The following is a 20,772-nucleotide window of genomic DNA, read 5'->3' as shown; positions in this document are numbered from 1 at the left end:
TAGTTTTTGGGTCGGTTTCTGGTTGGTTTTTCAAAACGATGCTTAGTAAATCTCTGGTTTCAGGTCAAGTATAAATATTGATAGTTGGTCTGATGTTCTAAAGTGATCTAAAGTCTGTATATTGGTTGTTTTCTGTCCGTTATGCCTTTTAAGTGGTCGGTTTGGAAAACCAACGTAGAGACGTCCAAAATACCAAACTCGACCTTAAGTACATATAACCCAAGTCTGTCTATTTTATTTTCAGCATTTTCAGCACTTAATTGTGCTTTATACACTGGGATTTTTGGATTTAAGAAATTATTATTTTCTACTTCACGGTCCATAGGGGGTCCACAGGGTTCACCTTGGGGTATAGGTTGGGAAACAAATCCGGGCACCACGCAGTTAAAGCTTTCAACTCCCAGGATGCACTGGGTCCACTCTCCCTATAACCCTGCCCCCAAGCCAGAGGCACCTTAGTTTAAGTTGGTGCCCGGCCGGAGTAGGTTCACCGTTATCGCAGGGGGGGCTGATTAGCAGCCCCTAAGCTTTATTTTATGAGTTAAAGGTTTTTTTATTTTATTTTGACTCTTCAGAGCGGCAGCTTCGGACTGTCCATAGGACGTCCAAGCTGCCGGTCCGTCTCCCTGGCAGGGACTACCACAACAGCCACCCTGGATGGATGCCATTTCTACGGTACACAAAATGGCGTAATAAACGCCCGGTGGTTACTGCACAGTTTGCACTGCTGTCTAACATAGATCGTCAGCCAAGGGTGCACTGGATGAGGTGTCGGACTCCTTCACACGTGGGGGTGCTTAAATCAAGTATTTTTATTTTATCCCTGCCTTGGTGCTGGTGGTCATGTCCATCCTGGTTATAGAGGATGTTGAACCTGCACCTAAAATCAAAACACCCTCAGTTTAAGCAATTAAACTGTCTTCGGCTGTTTTCCCCCTCTCTGACCAGCGGGTGGATCACATGGCGGAGGTCGGGCAACTGCCAGATAAGAGGCGTTGGGCCTCATGTTTCCCATTCCCTGAGGGTCATTGCAAATAATAGGAATCACCTCCTGGGGTGGATCCTCATGTTATTTGTCCGATTAAGAGCGCTACTACGCCTCCCATCCTTGCCCGGACAAATTCTACGGAACCGTAGGTGGTGACTTTGCCTGAAATCAATATACACGTTTTCAGGGGCTGTTGCCCATCCAACCATGGCTATCGCAGGGGTGGCTAATGCTATTGAGTGCTGGGCCGCTGCATTTGTAGATCTTTTTTCCTTAAAAAAAAAAAAAGCTTCTGGGGATCAGATGCATTTTGTCGCTCACTTTTAAAACGGCAGTTTCATATGTTGGAGCCGGTCATTGGATGCCTGGTCTCCTATTCTTCAGAGTTTCGGCTGCGACTGTATCCGCCACCATACCCTATGGCTGCGCTCATGGACGGCAGAGGTAGTTTCCATTGTAGGCCTTAAAATGGACTATTTTGGGGAGATCTAGTTTGGTCCTAACCTTGACAAGATTGTAGCAATGTTGGCAGTTTCAATCTGCAAATTTCCACCTTCAACTACTCCCACTACGAGGCCTCGGACTACATCTGTTAAGTCTTTTTGTCCTCAGGGACAGCCTAAAGGCCAGTCTTTTCCTAGGCTGTCGGTCTCCACGAGAGCCGCCATACCCGGTACCGAGCAGACCTGGTCATCCTGACGCCCTGCTTTTGAAACTGAAGGACGAACCTTCAGCCTGTTGGGACAGGTCTTCATCTGGGGGATCCCAGAGTGAGATTCCGTCTTTCTCAGTTCGCCCAGTGCTAGTGTCAAGTCACCACGGACGCTTGGGTGAGAGGTGAAGTCTCTCACTGGGGCGCCCTCTCATTGCTCAGACGGCCTCCCCACATAATTTGCTACACAGGTTCAGGAGGGTATCGCTACGCTCCATCATCCAAGCTTTGGATCCTGGTGACTTTATGGTATCGCTGGTTATTCAGGACACGTACCTACAGGTACCTATAGAGCCCTCTCATCATTGCCACAGCAACTCTTCGAGTTTTCAGGTTCTGCCCTTTGGTCTGTCCACAGCCCCACCGGGGTTTACCAGATTTGTGGCTTTTATGACAGTCCACCTGTTCAGGGTATCCGACTGCTCCCGTATCCGGGCGACCTCCTGTTCTTTACAGGATCACCAGGATTCTTTGAAGGCATTTCCAGTTATCCATTGCTTCCCTTCACTAGCACGAAGGGTTAATCAACTGGGAAAAAGTCCTCCCTGAATTCCTCACAGGATATAATTAATCTGGGAGACCTGCTGGATTCTCAGAATTGGAGAATCCTTTCTAACATCAGACAAGATCTCCACTCTTTAACTATGAGTGCGCAGATGTCTCCACAGTTGACAAGTGTCTATACACTCTGTCATGTGGGTTCTGGAATCCAGGGTGTCTACCTTCAGAAGGGTGGCATATGCTCAGTTCCATTCCAGGCCTTTGCAAAGACTGATCCTCTCCAGATGGAATGGTTTTCTCCATCGGATCACTGTTTAGAGATGTTCTCTCTGGAGATGTGTTTGTCTCTATCTGGGTGGTTATAGTCATCTCATCTAGGGTAATCCTTACTGCGGACGCCAGTCTCTGAGGTGCTGTGACCAGTCCGCACTCCTTTCGGGGCTGTTGGATGTCTGTCGCTTAAATCCTACCAATTAACTTGTTGGAACTTTAAGCTGTCTTGGGCCCTCAATCTGGCCTAACACAGGCTTCATGGTGAACTGAAATGGTTCAGTCCGACAGTGTTACAACAGTGGCTTACATCTAGGAGACACTGGTCGTTGGGTAGAAATGACGAGAGTGTCACACATTCTGACATAGTCCGAGGGACTCTTCCCGGCCATCTCTGCATTGTTCATTCCAGGAGTTCTCCATTGGGAAGTGGACTTCCTCAGCCGTCATGACGTGCATCCCGGGGACTGGTCTCTTCTCCAAGAGAGGTTTCAACTCCTAGTAAGCAGAGGGGGCCTCATGGCCCTCATGGCCTTCTGACTCTATCACACACTGTGTTAGAGTCCAGCTCTTAAAGTACTGAAGCAACCTTCGGTGACGCATTGTCAGTGAAGTGGTCCTTCCACTTTGTGTACCTGTTTCCTCCGGTCTCCCTTCTTCCTCGAGGTCGGAAGTTTTTCAATTGAGACTGAGGTGCTGTCCTGCTGGTGGCTTCTGATTGCCCCAGACATCACGGGTACTTAGATTTTCAGAGTCTCCCCATCGATACTCCATTCCTACTGCTTCCCTATCCGGACCTGTTGTCTCAGGGTCATTGTTTTGCCCTGGACCTGGATCGTTCATCTTTGGCTGCGTCCCTACTGTGGTCCTAAGGTTTCCCTGGCTCTGTCATCATTAAGTTGTTTAAGAGCACATAAACCAGCTTTTGCTGGGATCTACCACAGACTGTGGCATACATAATTCTTATGGTATCATACCTGTCGCTTCGATCCTCCGGTGTTTAGGATTTCCAGAATTCTGGCATTCCTTCCAGCTGGCTTGGGTCTCACCCTCCGCCTGGCCTTCCTGACAGTGCAGATCTCTACACTGTCAGTGGGGTTCGGATGTGGAATTGCTCCACTCTCGCTTACAGCGTTTGCATCCATGGTGTGGCCTCCTTGACTGGGGTCTGGCCTCGCGGGATTTATGTGATCCGTTCAAGTTCCTTCAGGAAATCAGATTCCTTAGTTGTGGTCTTTGGATTTCACAGGAAAGGATGGCCGGCCAATAAATTGACATTGGCTAGATGACTTCGTATGACTATCTCAGGAGCCTACATATAGGCTAGGCCTTTCTGTTTTGGTTGATACTTCTTCTACTCGGGCTGTGGGCCCCTCATGGGCGGCTCGTTGTGGCGCCTCAGCTGTTCTGCCTTGCTAGGTGGCCATGTGGTCTTCTGTCCACACCTTTTTAAGGGTCTATGCATTGGTTTCCTTTGCCTCTCAGGATGCTTCCTTTGGGCAACGAATTCTCCTCTCAGCACAGGAGCGTCCCCACCCTTATAAGGACTGCTTTGGGACATCCCAAAGGTAAACCATGTGGACCCCCTATGGACCCTGAAGTAGAAAACAAAAGATATGGTAAGAACTTACCTTTGTTATCTATGTTTCTACGAAGTCCATAGGGTCCACAGGGCACCTGCCCTGACGCACCTGGCTTCATATGGGCTGTGTTACTGGTCACCGGTTTCCCGTCTCCTTCTCTGTGAGTATGGTTCTTGAGTGTTCCAGTCTTCTCTCTCTTTCTTTCCTCCTCCTGCCTTTGGCTACTTTCAAACTGAGGTGCCTCTGGCTTGGGGGTGGGGCTATAGGGAGAGTGGACCCAGTGCATCCTGGGAGCTGAAAGCTTTAACTGCGTGGTGCCCGGATTTGGTTCCAAACCCAAACCCCAAGGTAAACCCTGTGGCCCCTATGGACTTCGTAGAAACAGAGAGAACAAAGGTAAGTTCTTACCATATCTCTTGTTATAATTCTTGCGTGTAGAACGAGGTTGTGAAACTACCTAATCACATGGAACACTCTTGAAATTCATTTAAAATGTCTTGTCTTGTAAATTAAATATACATTTTGCAATACAAGACACACAAGGGCACTAAGGCAATATCTTACTAGTAGTGTCCTAATTCACCTAGCTCCACCCATCAGATCATTGTTGCGCTAGTTCATGCCTTGTCTGTAAACAGTGCACATTTACACATATACAGTCAGGTCCATAAATATTGGGACATTGACAGAATTTTCAGATTTTGTCCTCTATTCACCACCACAATGGCTTTGAAATGAAACAAACAAGATGTGATTTAACTGGAGACTTTCAGATTTAATTTGAGGGTAATTACATCCAAATCAGGTGAGCGGTGTAGGAATTACAACGGTTTCTATATGTGCCTCCCACTTTTTAAGGGGCCAAAAGTAATGGGACAAACTAAACAATCCTAAATCTAACTTTCACTTTTTAATACTTTGTTGCAAATCCTTTGCAGACATTTACAGCCTGAAGTCTGGAACGCATAGACATCACCAGACGCTGGGTTTCATCCCTGGTGATGCTCTTCCAGGCCTCTACTGCAATGTCTTCAGTTCCTGCTTGTTCTTGGGGCATTTTCCCTTCAGTTTTGTCTTCATCAAGTGAAATGCATGCTCAATCGGATTCAGGTCAGGGGATTGACTTGGCCATTGCATAACATTCCACTTTTTAGCCTTACAAAACTCTTTGGTTGCTTTTGCAGTATGCTTCGTGTCATTGTCCATCTGCACTGTGAAGTGCTGTCCAATGAGTTCTGAAGCATTTGACTGAATATGAGCATATAATATTGCCCGAAACACTTCTGAATTCATTCTGCTGCTTTTGTCAGCAGTCACATCATCAATAAATACAAAGGAACCAGTTCCATTGGCAGTCATACATGCCCACGCCATGACACTACCACCACCATGCTTCACTGATGAGGTGGTATGTTTTGGATCATGAGCAGTTCCTTTCCATCTCTTCTCTTCCCATCACTCTGGTACAAGTTGATCTTTGTCTCATCTGTCAATAGGATGTTGTTCCAGAACTGTAATGGCTTTTTTAGATGTTGTTTGGCAAACTCTAATCTGGTCTTCCTGTTTTTGTGGCTCACCAATGGTTTGCATCTTGTGGTGAACCCTCTATATTCACTCTTGTGAAGTCTTCACTTGATTGTTGACTTTGACACATATACATCTACCTCCTGGAGAGTGTTCTTGATTTGGCCAACTGTTATGAAGGGGTTTTTCTTCACCAGGGAAATAATTTTTGTCATCCACCACAGTTGTTTTCCATGGTCTTCCGGGTCTTTTGGTGTTGCTGAGCTCTCCGGTGCGTTCTTTCTTTTTAAGAATGTTCCAAACAGTTGATTTGGCCACACCTAATGTTTTTGCTATCTCTCTGATGGGTTTGTTTTGATTTTTCAGCCTAATGATGGCTTGCTTCACTGATAGTGACAGCTCTTTGGATCTCATATTGAGAGTTGACAGCAACTGATTCCAAATGCAAATGTCACACCTAGAATCAACTCCAGACCTTTTACCTGCTTAATTGATAATGAAATAATGAGGAAATAGCCCACAGCTGTCCATGAAATAGGTTTTGAGTTGATAGTCCCATTACTTTTGGCCCCTTAAAAAGTGGGAGGCACATATTGAAACTGTTGTAATTCCTACACCGTTCACCCGATTTGGATGTAATTACCCTCAAATTAAATCTGAAAGTCTGCAGTTAAAGCACATCTTGTTTGTTTCATTTCAAAACCATTGTGGTGGTGAATATAGGCCTAAATCTGAAAATTCTGTAAATGTCCCAATATTTATGGACCTGACTGTATAGACGCATTATATCATAAAACAGCATTTGCCATAAAGGGCTTACATTGTCCATGTTGTCCACCACGCTTTGCAATTCTTTTGCTGAGAAACCCAGGTAGTATGCATTGCAGTAGTCAAATGTGTTGATACAAATGCATGTATCTAAAACTTAGAAATGTTATTGTAGCTTCATTAAAGTAGGATTTCATAGTATATTCAGGCACTAAAATGTGCAAATATTTCTCAGTGAAGTAATTGCTGAAAGGTGTAGTACAGCAACTGAGTAAAAGTGAGACAAATGGGAATTATTGCAATTGCTTTCTTGCCAGGGCCGCCATCAGGGGGGGACTGCCGGGCCTCCTGTCCCGGGCCCGGAGAGAGAGGGGGCCCGGGTGGCAGCGGTGACTCGGTGGGGGAGGAAGAGCATTGGTGGTGCTGCGGCACTACTATGGAGCCGCCTGCGATCCAATAACAGCTCGTGGAACGGCTGCCAATCAGGAACAGCCGCCCCTGATTGGCTGCTGTTCCGCGAGCTGTGATTGGCTCGTGGCCAGCTCAATAGTAGTATTGAGCTGGCCGCGAGCCAATCATAGGTCACGAAACAGCAGCCAATCAGGAGTGGCTGCTCCTGATTGGCTGCTGTTCCGTGAGATGTGATTGGCTCAGAACCGGCGCCATAGTTCAAATGCTGCAACGAAGATGCTCTTTTTTCTACGCCTGCGGCCCGGTGCACTACTCTCCGCTGCCACCCTGGCCCCTTTCTCAGGTACTTGTGTTGACCCTGTCTTGTGCCCCCACTCGAGGCCAGATAGTCTTCCCTGCACTGCCCCCCCAGTCCAGCCAGCCTGCCCCCCCCCCCAGTTTAGCCAGCCATACTGCCTTCCCTGCCCCTCCCCAAGTCCAGCCAGCCTTCCTTCCTTGCCCACCACCCAGTGCAGCCATCTTACCTTCCCTGCCCACCCCCTTAGTGCAGCCAGCCTTCCTACTCTACCCACCCCCCAGTGCAGCCATCCTACCTTCCCTGCCCGCCCCCTAGTGCAGCCAGCCTTCCTTCTCTACCCACCCCCCAATCCAGCCAGCATTCCTTCCCTGCCTATCCCCCCAGTCCAGCAAGCCATCCTTCCCTGCCTATCCCCCCAGTCCAGAAAGCCATCCTTCCCTGCCCCCCACCAGTGCAGCCAGCCTTCCTTCCCTGCCCCCCCACCAGTGCAGCCAGCCTTCCTTCCCTGCCCACCCCCCCACCAGTGCAGCCAGCCTTGATTCCCTACCACTGCACACCAGTGCAGCCAGCCTTCCTTCCCTGACCACCCTCCCACCAGTGCAGCCAGCCTTGATTCCCTGCCCACCAGTGCAGCCAGCATTCCTTCCCTGCCCACCCCCCCACCAGTGCAGCCAGCCTTCCTTCCCTGCCCACCCCCCACCAGTGCAGCCAGCCTTCCTGACCAGTGCAGCCAGAATTCCCTGCCTATGTACCCCACCAGTACAGCCATCCCTGCCTACCCCACCGGTTCAGCCTTCCCTGCCTACCCCACCAGTTCAGCCTTCCCTGCCTACCCCACCAGTTCAGCCAGTCTTCCATGCACTCCCTTCTCCCCCCCCTTCTGGTCCAGCCAGCCTGTCTTCCCTGTCCTAGTCCTGCCAGTCTTCCTTGCGGCGCCCCTATGTCTAGCCAGCCTGTCTGCCTTCTCTGCCCTGCCTCTCCCCTAGTCCAGCCGGCTTTCCCTGCCCTTTGCCCCCCTCAGACCAAGCCAGCCTTCCCTGCCCTTTGCCACCCCAATCAACTCTTCCCAGCCAAGTGCCCCCGCTTTTTTAGCCTTCTCTGCCCTGTGCCCCTCATTAATATCCAGCCTTCTCTACCCTGTGCCCCCCCATTCACCATGTCTAGCCATCCCTGATTTACACACCAATTGATGCACCACCCCCGAAATAGCTCCACCCACATTATCCACAACTCCACCCAAGTCTGCCCTATACCCCGGGGGGCCCTGCCTATTTTGTCCGTACTGGGCCCCACAATTTCTGATGGCAGCCCCGTGTCTAGCTAAAGTGTGCAATCTGTCACTTGTGCTGTCATTTCTAATCTGTAACATTTCTGTCTGCTGTCATTCTTTTCCTCGCTCTATTCTGCTGTCCATACGTTACCTGTTCAACTCTACTATCAGCATAGACTGTGGCTAGAGTTTGGAGAGTAGGCTGTGACTAGTCACTAGATGATGGCTTGTGAGCTTTGTGCAGGTTAAACTTGTGCTGAAGGTGAGAAAGGATTGTCTAATAGCAGAGTAGAGGTAGGGAGTGTGGTCAGGGCAGTAATACTAATGTTCAAGCAATTCTGATGCTCAAATTAGCTTCTGTTACCAGTGAGGAACTATCCTCTGACTCCTATTGTTAAAGTTTGGGAGTACCTGTGTTCTATAGTTCCTTTCAACTTTATGCAATGCTGGGCATACACTGCCAGCTAAAATGCCTGTCAGAGCAGCAGACATTTTATCTGGCAGCCTGACACCCAGCAGATATCACATGCATACACTGTGAGATATCTCACTGTGTATTGGTCCCAATATCTGTGCTCCTCCCTTGGGATGAGACATTTTCCTGTTCCTTCCATGTGAAGGAACAGGGGAAATGTCTGTCGGTCAGCCGTGACCAGCATGCTCAACCGATCAATATTTTCCCATTGGTCGTCCGCATACACTGTGCAATTATCTGCCCGATACGCCGATATCGGATGGATCGGAGTGCCCAGCATAAGAAAATTTACAAGGGTCATGATTTTCCTTAACCATGAAAAATAACACTGTGCATTTCAGATATTTTTAAGTATATTTTCCTTTACCTGGAAATCTGTTATACAGAATTCACCAGAAATGTAACTTAAAAATAGCTGCTTGGTCATATATTGTTATTCATGGGATACGTGGCATCCCACAACAGGGGGCTTCAACTATGCAATTGACTGTGAAAGAAGTATAAAGCCCCTTTCCTGCCCACTGTAGTAGAGTGCACTCCACTAATATTCCAATATTATAAATATGTGGCTCCAGCTACAGTTACTGTTTGGACACTCCTAAATAATTTAGTGAGGAGGGAATGGCAGGGCCAGCTTGGAAAATGACAGACCTCATAATTTGTAAGTGTCATTTGCTGTATTTTAAGCATTTTAGTCCAGTAAAACAATGTTCCAAAACAAACATGCATTCCGGATGAATGAAGCCATATCATAGAACATAACATAAAATATTTCTCATTTGCTTAATCCTAGCTTCCTGCTATTTTATTTGCTTAGGTCATTCAACAAAGAAATGAGGAATGTGACCATACACAATTCTTGATTGAGGAAAAGGATTCCAAGGAGGAAGATTTCTATGAGGATCTGGACAGATTTGAGGAAAATGGGACTCAAGAATCCCGCATAAGTCCCTATACTTTCTGCAAAGCCTTCCCTTTTCATATAATGTTTGATAGAGACCTTGTTGTTACACAGTGTGGAAATGCCATCTACAGGGTTCTGCCACAGGTAACAGGGTGATGTTACAACATAAACATTCTGTATATTATATGTTACTTGGGGTTTCCCCCAGCACCCTGTAATGGGCCAAAGCGACATTTCATCTTCCCTAATAATAACATGCAGAGGACTCAGTTACACACATTTGCAAAACATGGCGAGCCACCCGCTGCGTCAAGGCACCGCTCAGGTGCTCCTGTATATATATATATATATATATATATATATATTCAATAGCCCTACATTGGGTCATATATTCATGTGTTTCTAACTTGAGAACCAACTCACCTGGAGGCACCCCAGGATCCTCCAATATGGCCCTACAAGGATCAGCTTCAGGAGTTATATTTTAAAGGGAATTAGTGTAAAACAAGAATGTCATTTATGACAGATGTAGTTGTACTGTACATCTCAGCTTTCTCGGTCCCATAAAATATACAGAGTTGCCCATATGTAGATGTGCTTCTCCATGCAAGTCTCGCTATTTGTGAATTATCTCTATTATTGGACTATTTTTTTATACAGTTCATCTCCTTTTTAATCATCTGCAATGATAGTAAACAGCATTGTATTATAATACTTGTCATACTACATCCAGTCTCAATTACCTGAGATCAGTGACTTTACAATTCCGTATTCTAGTTGTTACCGAAAACTTATGTAATCGTTGTTATTATTTTTTTCTCAACAATTTTATAGCTCCAGCCTGGAAATTGTAACCTGCTGTCAGTGTTCTCTTTGGTACGACCACATATTGACATTAGCTTCCATGGGATCCTGTCTCATATCAACACAGTATTTGTCCTAAGGAGCAAGGTAATTAATCATTTGTAAGAGTGCAGGCTGATAAATTGTAACTGGTTGAAGATTTGGTTAGGTTCACAATACTACAATGTGACTGCAGCACTCATAAAATAACATTTTGGGACAATACGTTTACAGACATTGGGCGTGATTCATTACCACTGGCAACTGCGATTACGCACACAGATGGCCAATTGTTGCATACTGCGCATGTGCGAAGGCTCCACTCCGATCACAGTGACTCCGCAGTCTCATCGCAGAGTGATTGACACGAAGTGACCATTTGGGGGTGGTGACGGGGGGGGGGTTCAGCGAAACGCATGCGTGTCAGTGCGTTTGAACGCCGTTACAGGGGCGTGCATAAATTAGCCACTGTGATGGAATACGCAGCTTGGGCTTTCACTGCATGCTATGAGGTTAGCAGATTCTGAGTAAGGTCAGATCTGCTGTAATTGTGCGTGAGGCTCCGATGGTACTCTATGGTACCGATGGTTTTGCAGACTTGCAATGTATTACAGATGTGAGTAGGGGGAAGTGGGCGTCCTTATGTTAGGCTGTGACAGCATTGCGATTGCAAATATTAGCATATTTTCGCAGTGAGTCTGCGTGTGTAATCACAGCTGCAATTGCAATAGTGATCCGTAATGAATCAGGTCCATTGTAAACTATCTTCTGTTTTTTTCTTTCAACGCCAGTTGATGTTTCAACCAAGTGTGATTTATAGCATTGGTTATGGTTTTCAGTTGCTGCTTTGGAAAGCCTTAGCCTGACATCCATAGCTATCCACCTAGATATTCACTATTTATATAACACAAAAACTATGTCAATGTGGAGTGCAAGTATGAATCAACTTTACTCTCCAAACAATGTCACTGACTTCCCATTATAATAACACTCGGTTACAACCCTTAAGGCTCATACACACTTAACGATTTGCTCCATGAGTGATATCGTTAAGTGTTTCCCCTGCACTGCCGGGCTCAATGTCGTTAACGACATGTAGCATACACACTAAACGATATTGTTAACAATATCGTTCAGTGGCGGTACCCTCCCTCATCCCCATACTTGCAGAACCATAACGATATCGCCAGGCTGCCCTGCAAGCACGACCGATGAAAGACATCGTTAAAGATATCTTGCATACACACTGGACGATATTGAACGTGACGAATGATATCGTTATCGGTCATGTCGTTCAATTTATCGTCTAGTGTGTATGCGGCTTAAATCCTGATTAACAATACCATACCTCACTTTTATAATCTCCAAATTTCTAATGACCTCTCACACTACTACTCAATACCACTTTATATCCCTAACCCATAATTCCCTTACCTGTACCCTGAACAAATCTTAGTCTCCTGTTTCCAAAAAAAGCCCAATTCCAGTCCCACAATCACATTCACCCAATCTCTCACACGCTAATAGGAAATACTGAATAGAAATTCACTTACTCTCTAATATCATAAATTCACAAAAACACTTTATGGACACTCTTTCGTTGGTGCACTTACTGAAACAGTTGAACCCAGGTCTTTATTTTATGAATATTAGACCGTAAAATTGTTTCTTTTCAGTTGTCATAAAATCTTTTTGACACACGAAAAAAGGATAGAGATACTGCACTGGTCTAATATTTTGCTGAAATAATTTAATAGACCAACAGATAGTGAAAATGTTTCTCAAGATGTTTCTCTTGTTTCCTGTGAGTGGAATTCAATATTTAACTCATAGGTTGGTAGTGCTCCCTAGAGTCAAAAATATAATAAGGAGTGGAAAGAAGACTGGGGCACACTTTAAGACATGAAATCGTAGATGTACTTAAAATATAATCTTCATTAAATATCTTGTTAAATATATACAATTAGGTACTGTAATCAGATTTAAACAGGATAATAAAACATTATATGCTGTCATCTCCACTGCAAATTATATGACAACAGATTGCAGAGATATCTGCTTTTATACATGGTAGTACTTCAATAAGATGTTATTTAATTCTAGAGTGTGGTGGGGGTGGAAGCGGCTGTCTTAATATGAGTGTATTGTTGGTGTCCCACATTTCAGATTCTCCTTGATCAATTTACTGGCTGTAATTTAAGAAAGATTTAGTAACATGATATCAGTTCTGCAGCAGTTATTGCAGCAATATCATCCAATCTTTGTAACCCTGTTTCTAAAATATAAAATGATTAAACAAGAAAATATTAAATTAGTCTCCTATTGTTTGTCAATACCAAATTAGAGCCTCTAATTGACTCTAAATATATTTTTAACAAATAACCAGCTTTAATTCAGTTACAGTATACTTCAAGTATGAACATTTCCTAATAAGGTTATGTTTACCCATAGTTTAGATATCTCAGTTAAAAAAAAAAAATTAAAAATGTTTTTAATGTTTTTTAAAATATACAGTAAGATTTTATTTGGACTACATAGCATTATAGCAATCCACTAGGCCAAATAAATACTGCTGTGGAATGTTTATATATCACAGAGTGCCAAGCCAGCTTAATGAAGTGTCCTTCCCTCTTATTGTGATGGTCGATGACTAATTTCTGACTTTCCTTTAATATTGAGGAAATGGATGTAAAATAATTAAAATCACTGATATTGCTTGGCTCGTGGCTGCTATTGTAAATACCTTTCTATTGTCTGTTTCTCCATAGAAAAACAGTTATCAGGCAAAGTGGTGATAGTTTTCAAATAAAACTTTGCACTTTCAATGTCATTGCAAATTAACTTTTCCTTACTTTTACTATTGTCTTTGTTAAAACTTAATCACAATGTAAAGTTTTCAAACTACAGCAGAATGTTGAAATAAAGTAGTGTGAGACTGCAATGAATGTGATACCTACAGTATACATACAGCACAAACTGAAAAAAAGCAACATTGGGGAAAGAGAAGGGTAAACTAAGGTCAGTGATACATATAGTAGCGCCATCTGCAGACATTGAGACCCAACATAATTTTGAACATGAGTTTCATAGCTAATTCTACTTTGCCTTCACAAACTTTTATACATATTCTTAGGGATTTATTTACTAAAGTGCAAGAAAATTAGTGTGAGAAGTGGAGATGTGGCCCATAGCAACCTATCAGATTCTACTTAACATTTATCTAGCACCTTCTAGAACATAGGTTCTCAAACTCGGTCCTCAGGACCCTAAACAGTGCATGTCTTCCAGGTCCCCTCACAGAATCACAAGTGAAATAATTAGCTCCACCTGTGGATCTTTTCAAATGTTTCAGTGAGTAATGACTACACCTGTGCTCCTGCTGGGTGACCTGCAGAATGTGAACTGTGTGGGGTCCTGAGGACCGAGTTTGAGAACCACTGTTCTGGAAGATAAAAGCTTGAATCTGATTGTTTGCTATGGGCAACATCTCCATTTCTAAAAACCCACACTTCACAAAAAGTAATGTAGCAAGAAAGGGTTAGTTCAAGGCCGGCCCTACACTAAGGTGAAAGTTAGGGAGCATTGGTAACTGGAAGGTGGAAAACACCTAGTGCTGTAACATACCGTACTTCAGTGACTGTATTCATAGATTGAATTAATATAATGTTCGTTTAATATTAGGAAGGTTTGCTTGATGTGGAAAAGTCAGAGAATGAGGATGAACTGACTGTCACTGAGCTCAGTTGTCTTCGCCTAAAGGGACAAATGATCTACTTACCAGAAGCTGACAACATTCTTTTCCTGTGCTCTCCAAGGTAATCTGTCATACTATCTTTTTGTCATATAAAAAGGTTTTAAGGACTTTAGAATGTACAAAAAGTACTTTTTGGGGTTATAGCTAGTGAGGAATTTGTCAGTGGAGGAAATGGTATAGTCTTTATGATATGCAGCTGCTTATTAAGAAGGGGGAAATGCAATCTATGCACATATGGGAAACTTTCAAGACTGTAAGAAAGAGTCTCAATGTGAGTTCATTGCCAGACATTCATAGCCCAAACCTTACACTCCTTACCTGTGTATATAGTATGGCTAGCCCTACGACTAGTGTCTCTCTCTAGTGCCTAAACCTAACCCTCCAACAGCATCACCCTAACCATCCATTGCCGGTCTGTGCAGAATGTCAACATTTCACATGTTGACACTGTGAACATATTGACATTTTGCAGATGCCGACATATTCAATGTTGACATCTCAACAATGTCGACATTGTGGTGTCGATATTAGGACTACTTCTCATCTTCCCCTTATCCTCTCTTAGCTTCTAGAATTGAAGTGTGCACTCCCTTGTATTCCTGTGTTGAGTGCTGCACAGATTGAGGGTGTCAGCACAATGCTGTAAATTCTCAGTTGTGCTGTTGGTCTGAGCAAGCTTTTGGTACCTATCTCTGCGTTACACATTAGATATATGGCCATCATACATATAAACCAAGCACAATCATATAGATATATTTTTTTAATACCATAGTGGAAGTAATGAAAAAAATGCAAACTAGCTTTGATGCAGCACAACATCCTCTTTGGAGCAGTGTGTGCCTCAGTTTGCACGGGAGCACGCAGTTTTCCTGCTGAAGCTCATGGGTTCATAAATCAAGAGAGCAACATTAACTGAGGAGTGGAAGTCAGCACCAGCCAATGGTGGGGATCAGCGGCTGCTCCAGAGGTGGGGCTGCAGCGCAGTCTGAAATTCAAATAGGGGAACCATACCCAGGGTTGGACTGGCCCACAGGGATACAGGGGAAATCCCTGGTGGGCCCCACTGCCTAAGGGCCCACCCCCTCTTCAAGGTGTCAGGTTCCAGACCACAAATTATACATTTGTTACTCTATTAGATGGTCAGTTATCTGGTGGAGCAGTACCACTGATCAATATGGGTGCTTGGTTCCCTTCTATAGAATCTACACCTATTGATTAGCCATGCATTTTGGGTGACTGGCCACACCCCCTCTGATGTATAACCACACCCCTTAAGCATGGGCCCCTACCACTGCATTCCCCGGTGGGCCCTTCATGCCCCAGTCCGACACTGACCGTACCAACTGCTAGTGAGTCCCAGCCGGCGATGGTTGGCAGCGTTTGGGGTGGCAGTTGGTGTAGCTCCCCTATTTGAATATTGGACTGTACTGCATCCGCACCTCTGGAGCCGCCACTGGGATTGGTCAGATTTAGAGTTTGTCTGGCTAAATATGGAATAGTCACAGTGCTCCGCCTCATTTTGCTAAGCAAACAAACATTTCTGTTTTTTAATTTTTAGAAGAGATCTTATTAAAGTAGGATTAAGGGAGAAGGTGCATTTTTTCTATGGGTGCTTGTTGCTCTACTGAAGGGGACACATTCATTTTCATTCTGCAATAGGACTTGATTGTTGCACCAGTTCTGAGTCTGGGGATATGAGAAATCATGGAACACTTGGAACATGTGAAGCATTGTTCACCTTCTAGCTGTACTTCAGTGGAGAAGAACATTTGTAGGCTACATCTGCCCTGCAGAGAGGGAAGAATAGGCAAGGTCCTTGAAGTGCACTTAGGTATTTTGTGGATCTGAAAATAAGATCTGATGTATGATGGTTTTCAAGCCCCTAAACTGCATGGTAAAACCAGATGTTAAACATCTGCATTTATCCCCTCCATTGCAGTGGCGTAACTTCGTCCCAGTTGCCCGGAGGCAACATAAGTGTTGGTGCCCCCCCCTGAAAAAAAAAACTACAAAATGCTACTGGGGAAAAATAGGAGGAGTAGTGGGAAGCACTGCAGGGGGCAGAATGGGAGGAGTAGTGGGAAGCACTGCACGGGGCAGGATAGGAGGAGTAGTGGGAAGCACTGCAGGGGGCAGGATAGGAGGAGTAGTGGGAAGCACTGCAGGGGGCAGGATATTAGGTGTAGTGGGAAACACTGCAGGGGACAGGAGTAGTAGTGAGAAGGGACTCACTGGGAAGAAGTCCTCTATGCAGATCCCTGGTCCTGGCCAGTGGTTCTCTTCCTGGGGAGAAGTGAGTGCAGGGCAGCAGCTGGAAGACTGCACCGACCGCCGGGGACTGGCTGCTGACACCACGTGCCCTGTCTCCTGGGTCCCGGCCACTCTCCACTCAAGTTCAGACTCAGTGCCACTGCCAGCCGCAGGTGCACTGTCGGAGGCCCCTCAGACAGAAGGGGCAGGCACAGGGTGAGGTCGCGGGCGGTCACATGATACGTGACGTCCGCGACCCGCCGAGACCACAGAGTGTAGTGGAGCCGGAGGAGGAGCATCGCTGATGCTGATTGGCGCTCAGCTCAGCGGCTCCTCTGGCTCTCTTTTTACAGTAGAAGTGAACAAAGCCGGCGGTACTATAGGTGTAGGTGCGGTGGAACGTCTGGTACCCTGGAGACAATGGAGCCAGATGCCCCCTTCAGGGCTGGAGCCCGGCGGCAACTGACTCCATTGTCTCCGGGAGTTCCGCCACTGCTCCATTGTGCAAGAGCAAAGGGCTATGCTACTCAGCCTAGGTGTACCCGTTTACCTAGGAGGGTAGCATAAACAAATGGCCGTGCCCCTGCTGTAGAGTGTCAGTGATGGTACACATTATACTGGAATGTAACATTATTTCTTGTATATTATATCACAGCAGATACGCCTGACAATGAGTCTGGTGCACATACACGCTGACGATAACTGTCACCAACAATAGCTAGCTTCTGATAAATGCTTCTGATTGATTAATGGCGTTTTAACCTCTGAAGCTGATAGTGCTATACTCTATGTGGGGGCCTATATTACATGAATTTGTGGGAATATTTTAGAATGTAGATTTGTTACTTGCATTTGTACACTAGGAAAATGATTGGCCCCATTTATGCACTTGTATATCTGTGTGCACCTGCGTCTGTATGTGAACCACAACGGAACTTGGAATGAAAAAAGCTGCGGCCGCTGCATTGTAACACTTCCTATACAGATACAGAGACTCAGTCGCACACAAATATACAAGTGTTGCATATCAAATTAATCAGCACAGTCTGCTAGTGTGTCCTAGTGACATCACATTGTGACCTAGACGCATATTTGTCGAAAAAGACACCCAGCGTCTCACAGGACCTGGCCTGCCTATAGAGAGCTTTTTAGCGCGACTGCAGCAAAGATGTTTAAGAACACATCTGTACATAGACATCTAAGCACATTGGACATTTCCACCATCTCAATATATAGTTTGCTAGCTAGTGCTTAAGGGGTCTATTTACTAAGCAGTGTCAGGAGACAGAGTGAAAAGTGATAAGGTACCAGCCAATCAGCTCCCAACTGTCATTTTTCAAACACAGCCTGTGAGATGGCAGTTGGGAGCTGATTGGCTGGTGCCTTATCACTTTTCAATCTGTCTCCTAACACTGCTTAGTAAACAGACTCCTAAATCCTTAGCTTCGTAACTCGGCTATCCAGCCTCATAGAAGAGACCAGGGGGTAAATTTACTAACGTGAGAGTTTTTAGAAGTGAGTTTTAAAAGTGATGTTGCCCATAGCAACCAATCAGATTCTAGCTATTATCTTCTAGAATGTGCTAGTTAAATGTTAAGTAGAATCTGATTGGTTGCTATGGGCAACATCACTTTTAAAACTCACTTCTAAAAACTTCACTTTAGTAAATTTACTCCCAGCAGTCTTATCTCACAAATCTCTCTGCTCTCCTGCTTGGGAGTGACTGTTGCTAGCTGAAAAGGGTGGGCTGCAGATACAATATTCATTTAACTACATTTGTCTCCTGTCCTTGTCATGTAACAGCAGAAATAAGGATATATTTTGTCTCACCACAGCTATTAAATTAAACCTGTGCAGAAGATCAATATCTTTGTTTTGCAGTATGTAGTAACATCCATAGTGCCCCTGGCTTGGATTTAATGATTTGAGGGAACATTTTATATATACCTTTTTTGTGCTATATATAGTTTGTGAGCTACTTATGTAGCTCCACTCTACCTGCAGCTACTGTCAGGTAATTCCCATGGTGCCCAGTAAATACTGCCTTTGCTTAGGGGGATAGTTTCCTTGAAATGCTGTATGCAGGTAATATTGAAGCCACTTATAACTTCATAGCAATACTTGTGTTGAACTTATGGTTAGATGCATAGTTGCCGACTTTCTGGCTGCTCCTTCCGGGAGGGAGCAGCCAGATCGGCAGGGCAGCGGGGGCGTGACCTAAAAAGGGGGCGTGTCCGGACGGGTGCCTGATGCTTGTAGGCGTCACGGGGGCGGGGTCACGCGATCGCATCATTTTGGCCCCGCCCCCGCTACACAATGCCGATAATACAGGCATTGTGAGGCAGGGGGCGGGGCCAAAATGACGCGAATCGCGTCACTGGCTGCCCTCGCAGCGGGGGCTAAGACTAAATTGCGGTGGATGTTGGGGGGATCGCCGGCCGCCGGGAGGCTTGCCTGCCTTTCCGGGGGGGCGGGAGCCGCACCCAATTATCGGGAGGCTCCCGCCCAAATCGGGGGGGTAGGCAACCCTGCTTAGATGTAGGTGCGGCCTGATGTGAAAGACTTTGGAGCGAGTTGCCCAGCCTAACATGTATTTCAATATGTAATGTTCTCTGATGGCAGCCTTAATATATTGTCAAAGTATAGTGTAGGATCAGTTTGTACTTTCTCATGTAACATCAGTTACTGCTGGGTTTAGTTCAAGGGGACGTGGGTGGATAATAAAAGTGGAGGATAGCATGGGAACCCATTGAGTGTTTCTCAGGCACTGCTCCCCCTAGGTTGAGGCCTACTGTGCTTAGGCTAAAACATATCCAGTGTTCCTAATACCCTATGTATTGCAGTAGTAGGGCAACATACAGATTTATTGAAAACTCTTATGTGTTCATCCCTATGCTATTGGGATATACTATATTTTGCTTTTACAACTCTACTACTACTTAGAGAAGCGGAACAGAGGTTGGAGGAGCGTGCAAGCATGGGCTAAGTACATAGAGGGTGTATTTGCACTCATATGTACTATGCAGTTAGAAACTTTGTCAGGAGGCAGCTCACTTGCCTACCGAGTCCCGACATTTGTACACCTGTTTTGGTAATTTCTATGCTATAAACATCTGGTTACTAATTCTGTGGTTACCATTTCTACTTTATTCATCTGTGGCTCATCCCAGATACATGCATATGTGCTCTCCCTAGATGGGTGAGTAAGGGAATGCCTAGTTACAGCTCTGTGCCATAGACACATGTTTTATGTTTGTACCCTCCCAGCGCCGGAGAGTCCTTTTGTATTTCAATATGTTTTGATGTATGCAATTTCTGATAAGCTATTTTTCCTACATCAATTTTGCATATTGGTACTGTGTGTGTGATTATTTGATCCTATTGTTTGTTCCTGCACAATACTGTGTTATTAAATGTACATCTGTGTAGTTTGTGCCTATACTGCTGTCAACATGTGTGGTTGTTCTTAAACAAGAAAACTTTTTCTATAAAAGTACTCAATAAAAAAAAATAGCTAAATAATGGCAAAGCGTGCAGCACAGAAGAAATCAGGAAAGTTAAAACCTATTAGGAAGGGATCCAAATAGGAAAGCTGGCTGACTTTTGTACATTGCACAATGGGGAACCACAGCAAATAAGGTGCAGGTGACAAGAATAAGCATCCAAGCAGAAATGCAATATGTTTGTCATGAATATACATTTACATGTATAAACATAGTCATACCGCCATTATAAAGGAGATGTGTTATTTTATGATCCTACCATATTTTAATTATAATATATAATCCTACCATATTACTGCTTGACTTGAAACATGTAGCATTATAGATCTATATTACAGGTTGAGTCTCCCATATCCAAAATGCTTGGGACCAGGAGTACTTTGGATAATGGAATATTCTGTATTTTGGAATATTTAGATATCATAATGAAATATCTTGGGAATAGGACCCAAATGTACACACAGAATGCATTTGTGTGTTATATACACCTTATACACACAGCCTGCAGGTCATTTTATACAATATTTTCAATTATTTTGTGGCTCAAGCAAAGTTTGTGTACAGAAATGAAATTAATTTATGTTTCATATACACCTTATACACACAGCCTGAAGGTAATTTTCTACAATATTTTTAATAATTTGTGCCTTAGACAAAGTTTGTGTACATTGAACCATCAAAAATCATCAAAGGTTTCATTATCTCAGTCATGCCAAAA

The 20,772-nt window shown here is 44.6% G+C and overlaps 1 protein-coding gene across 2 annotated transcripts in view; it reads left to right on the top strand.

Annotated features, from left to right (window-relative positions):
- The window catches only part of GUCY1B1 (guanylate cyclase 1 soluble subunit beta 1), a 97,840-nt gene that overhangs the window by 40,023 nt on the left and 37,045 nt on the right, over window positions 1-20,772 (top strand). For both annotated transcript variants that reach the window (XM_088475358.1, XM_088475359.1), the window contains 3 exons: window positions 9,618-9,848; window positions 10,539-10,655; window positions 14,229-14,362. In XM_088475358.1, the coding sequence (XP_088331484.1) occupies window positions 9,618-9,848; window positions 10,539-10,655; window positions 14,229-14,362 (482 nt within the window). The remainder of the gene's footprint in view (window positions 1-9,617; window positions 9,849-10,538; window positions 10,656-14,228; window positions 14,363-20,772) is intronic.

The sequence above is a fragment of the Taudactylus pleione genome, unplaced genomic scaffold (genome assembly GCF_031769625.1).
Source record: "Taudactylus pleione unplaced genomic scaffold, aTauple2 ptg000170l, whole genome shotgun sequence".
NCBI classification, from domain to species: domain Eukaryota; kingdom Metazoa; phylum Chordata; class Amphibia; order Anura; family Myobatrachidae; genus Taudactylus; species Taudactylus pleione.
Note: the sequence above shows the minus strand (reverse complement) of the source record. Positions and strands in the feature narration are given on the sequence as shown.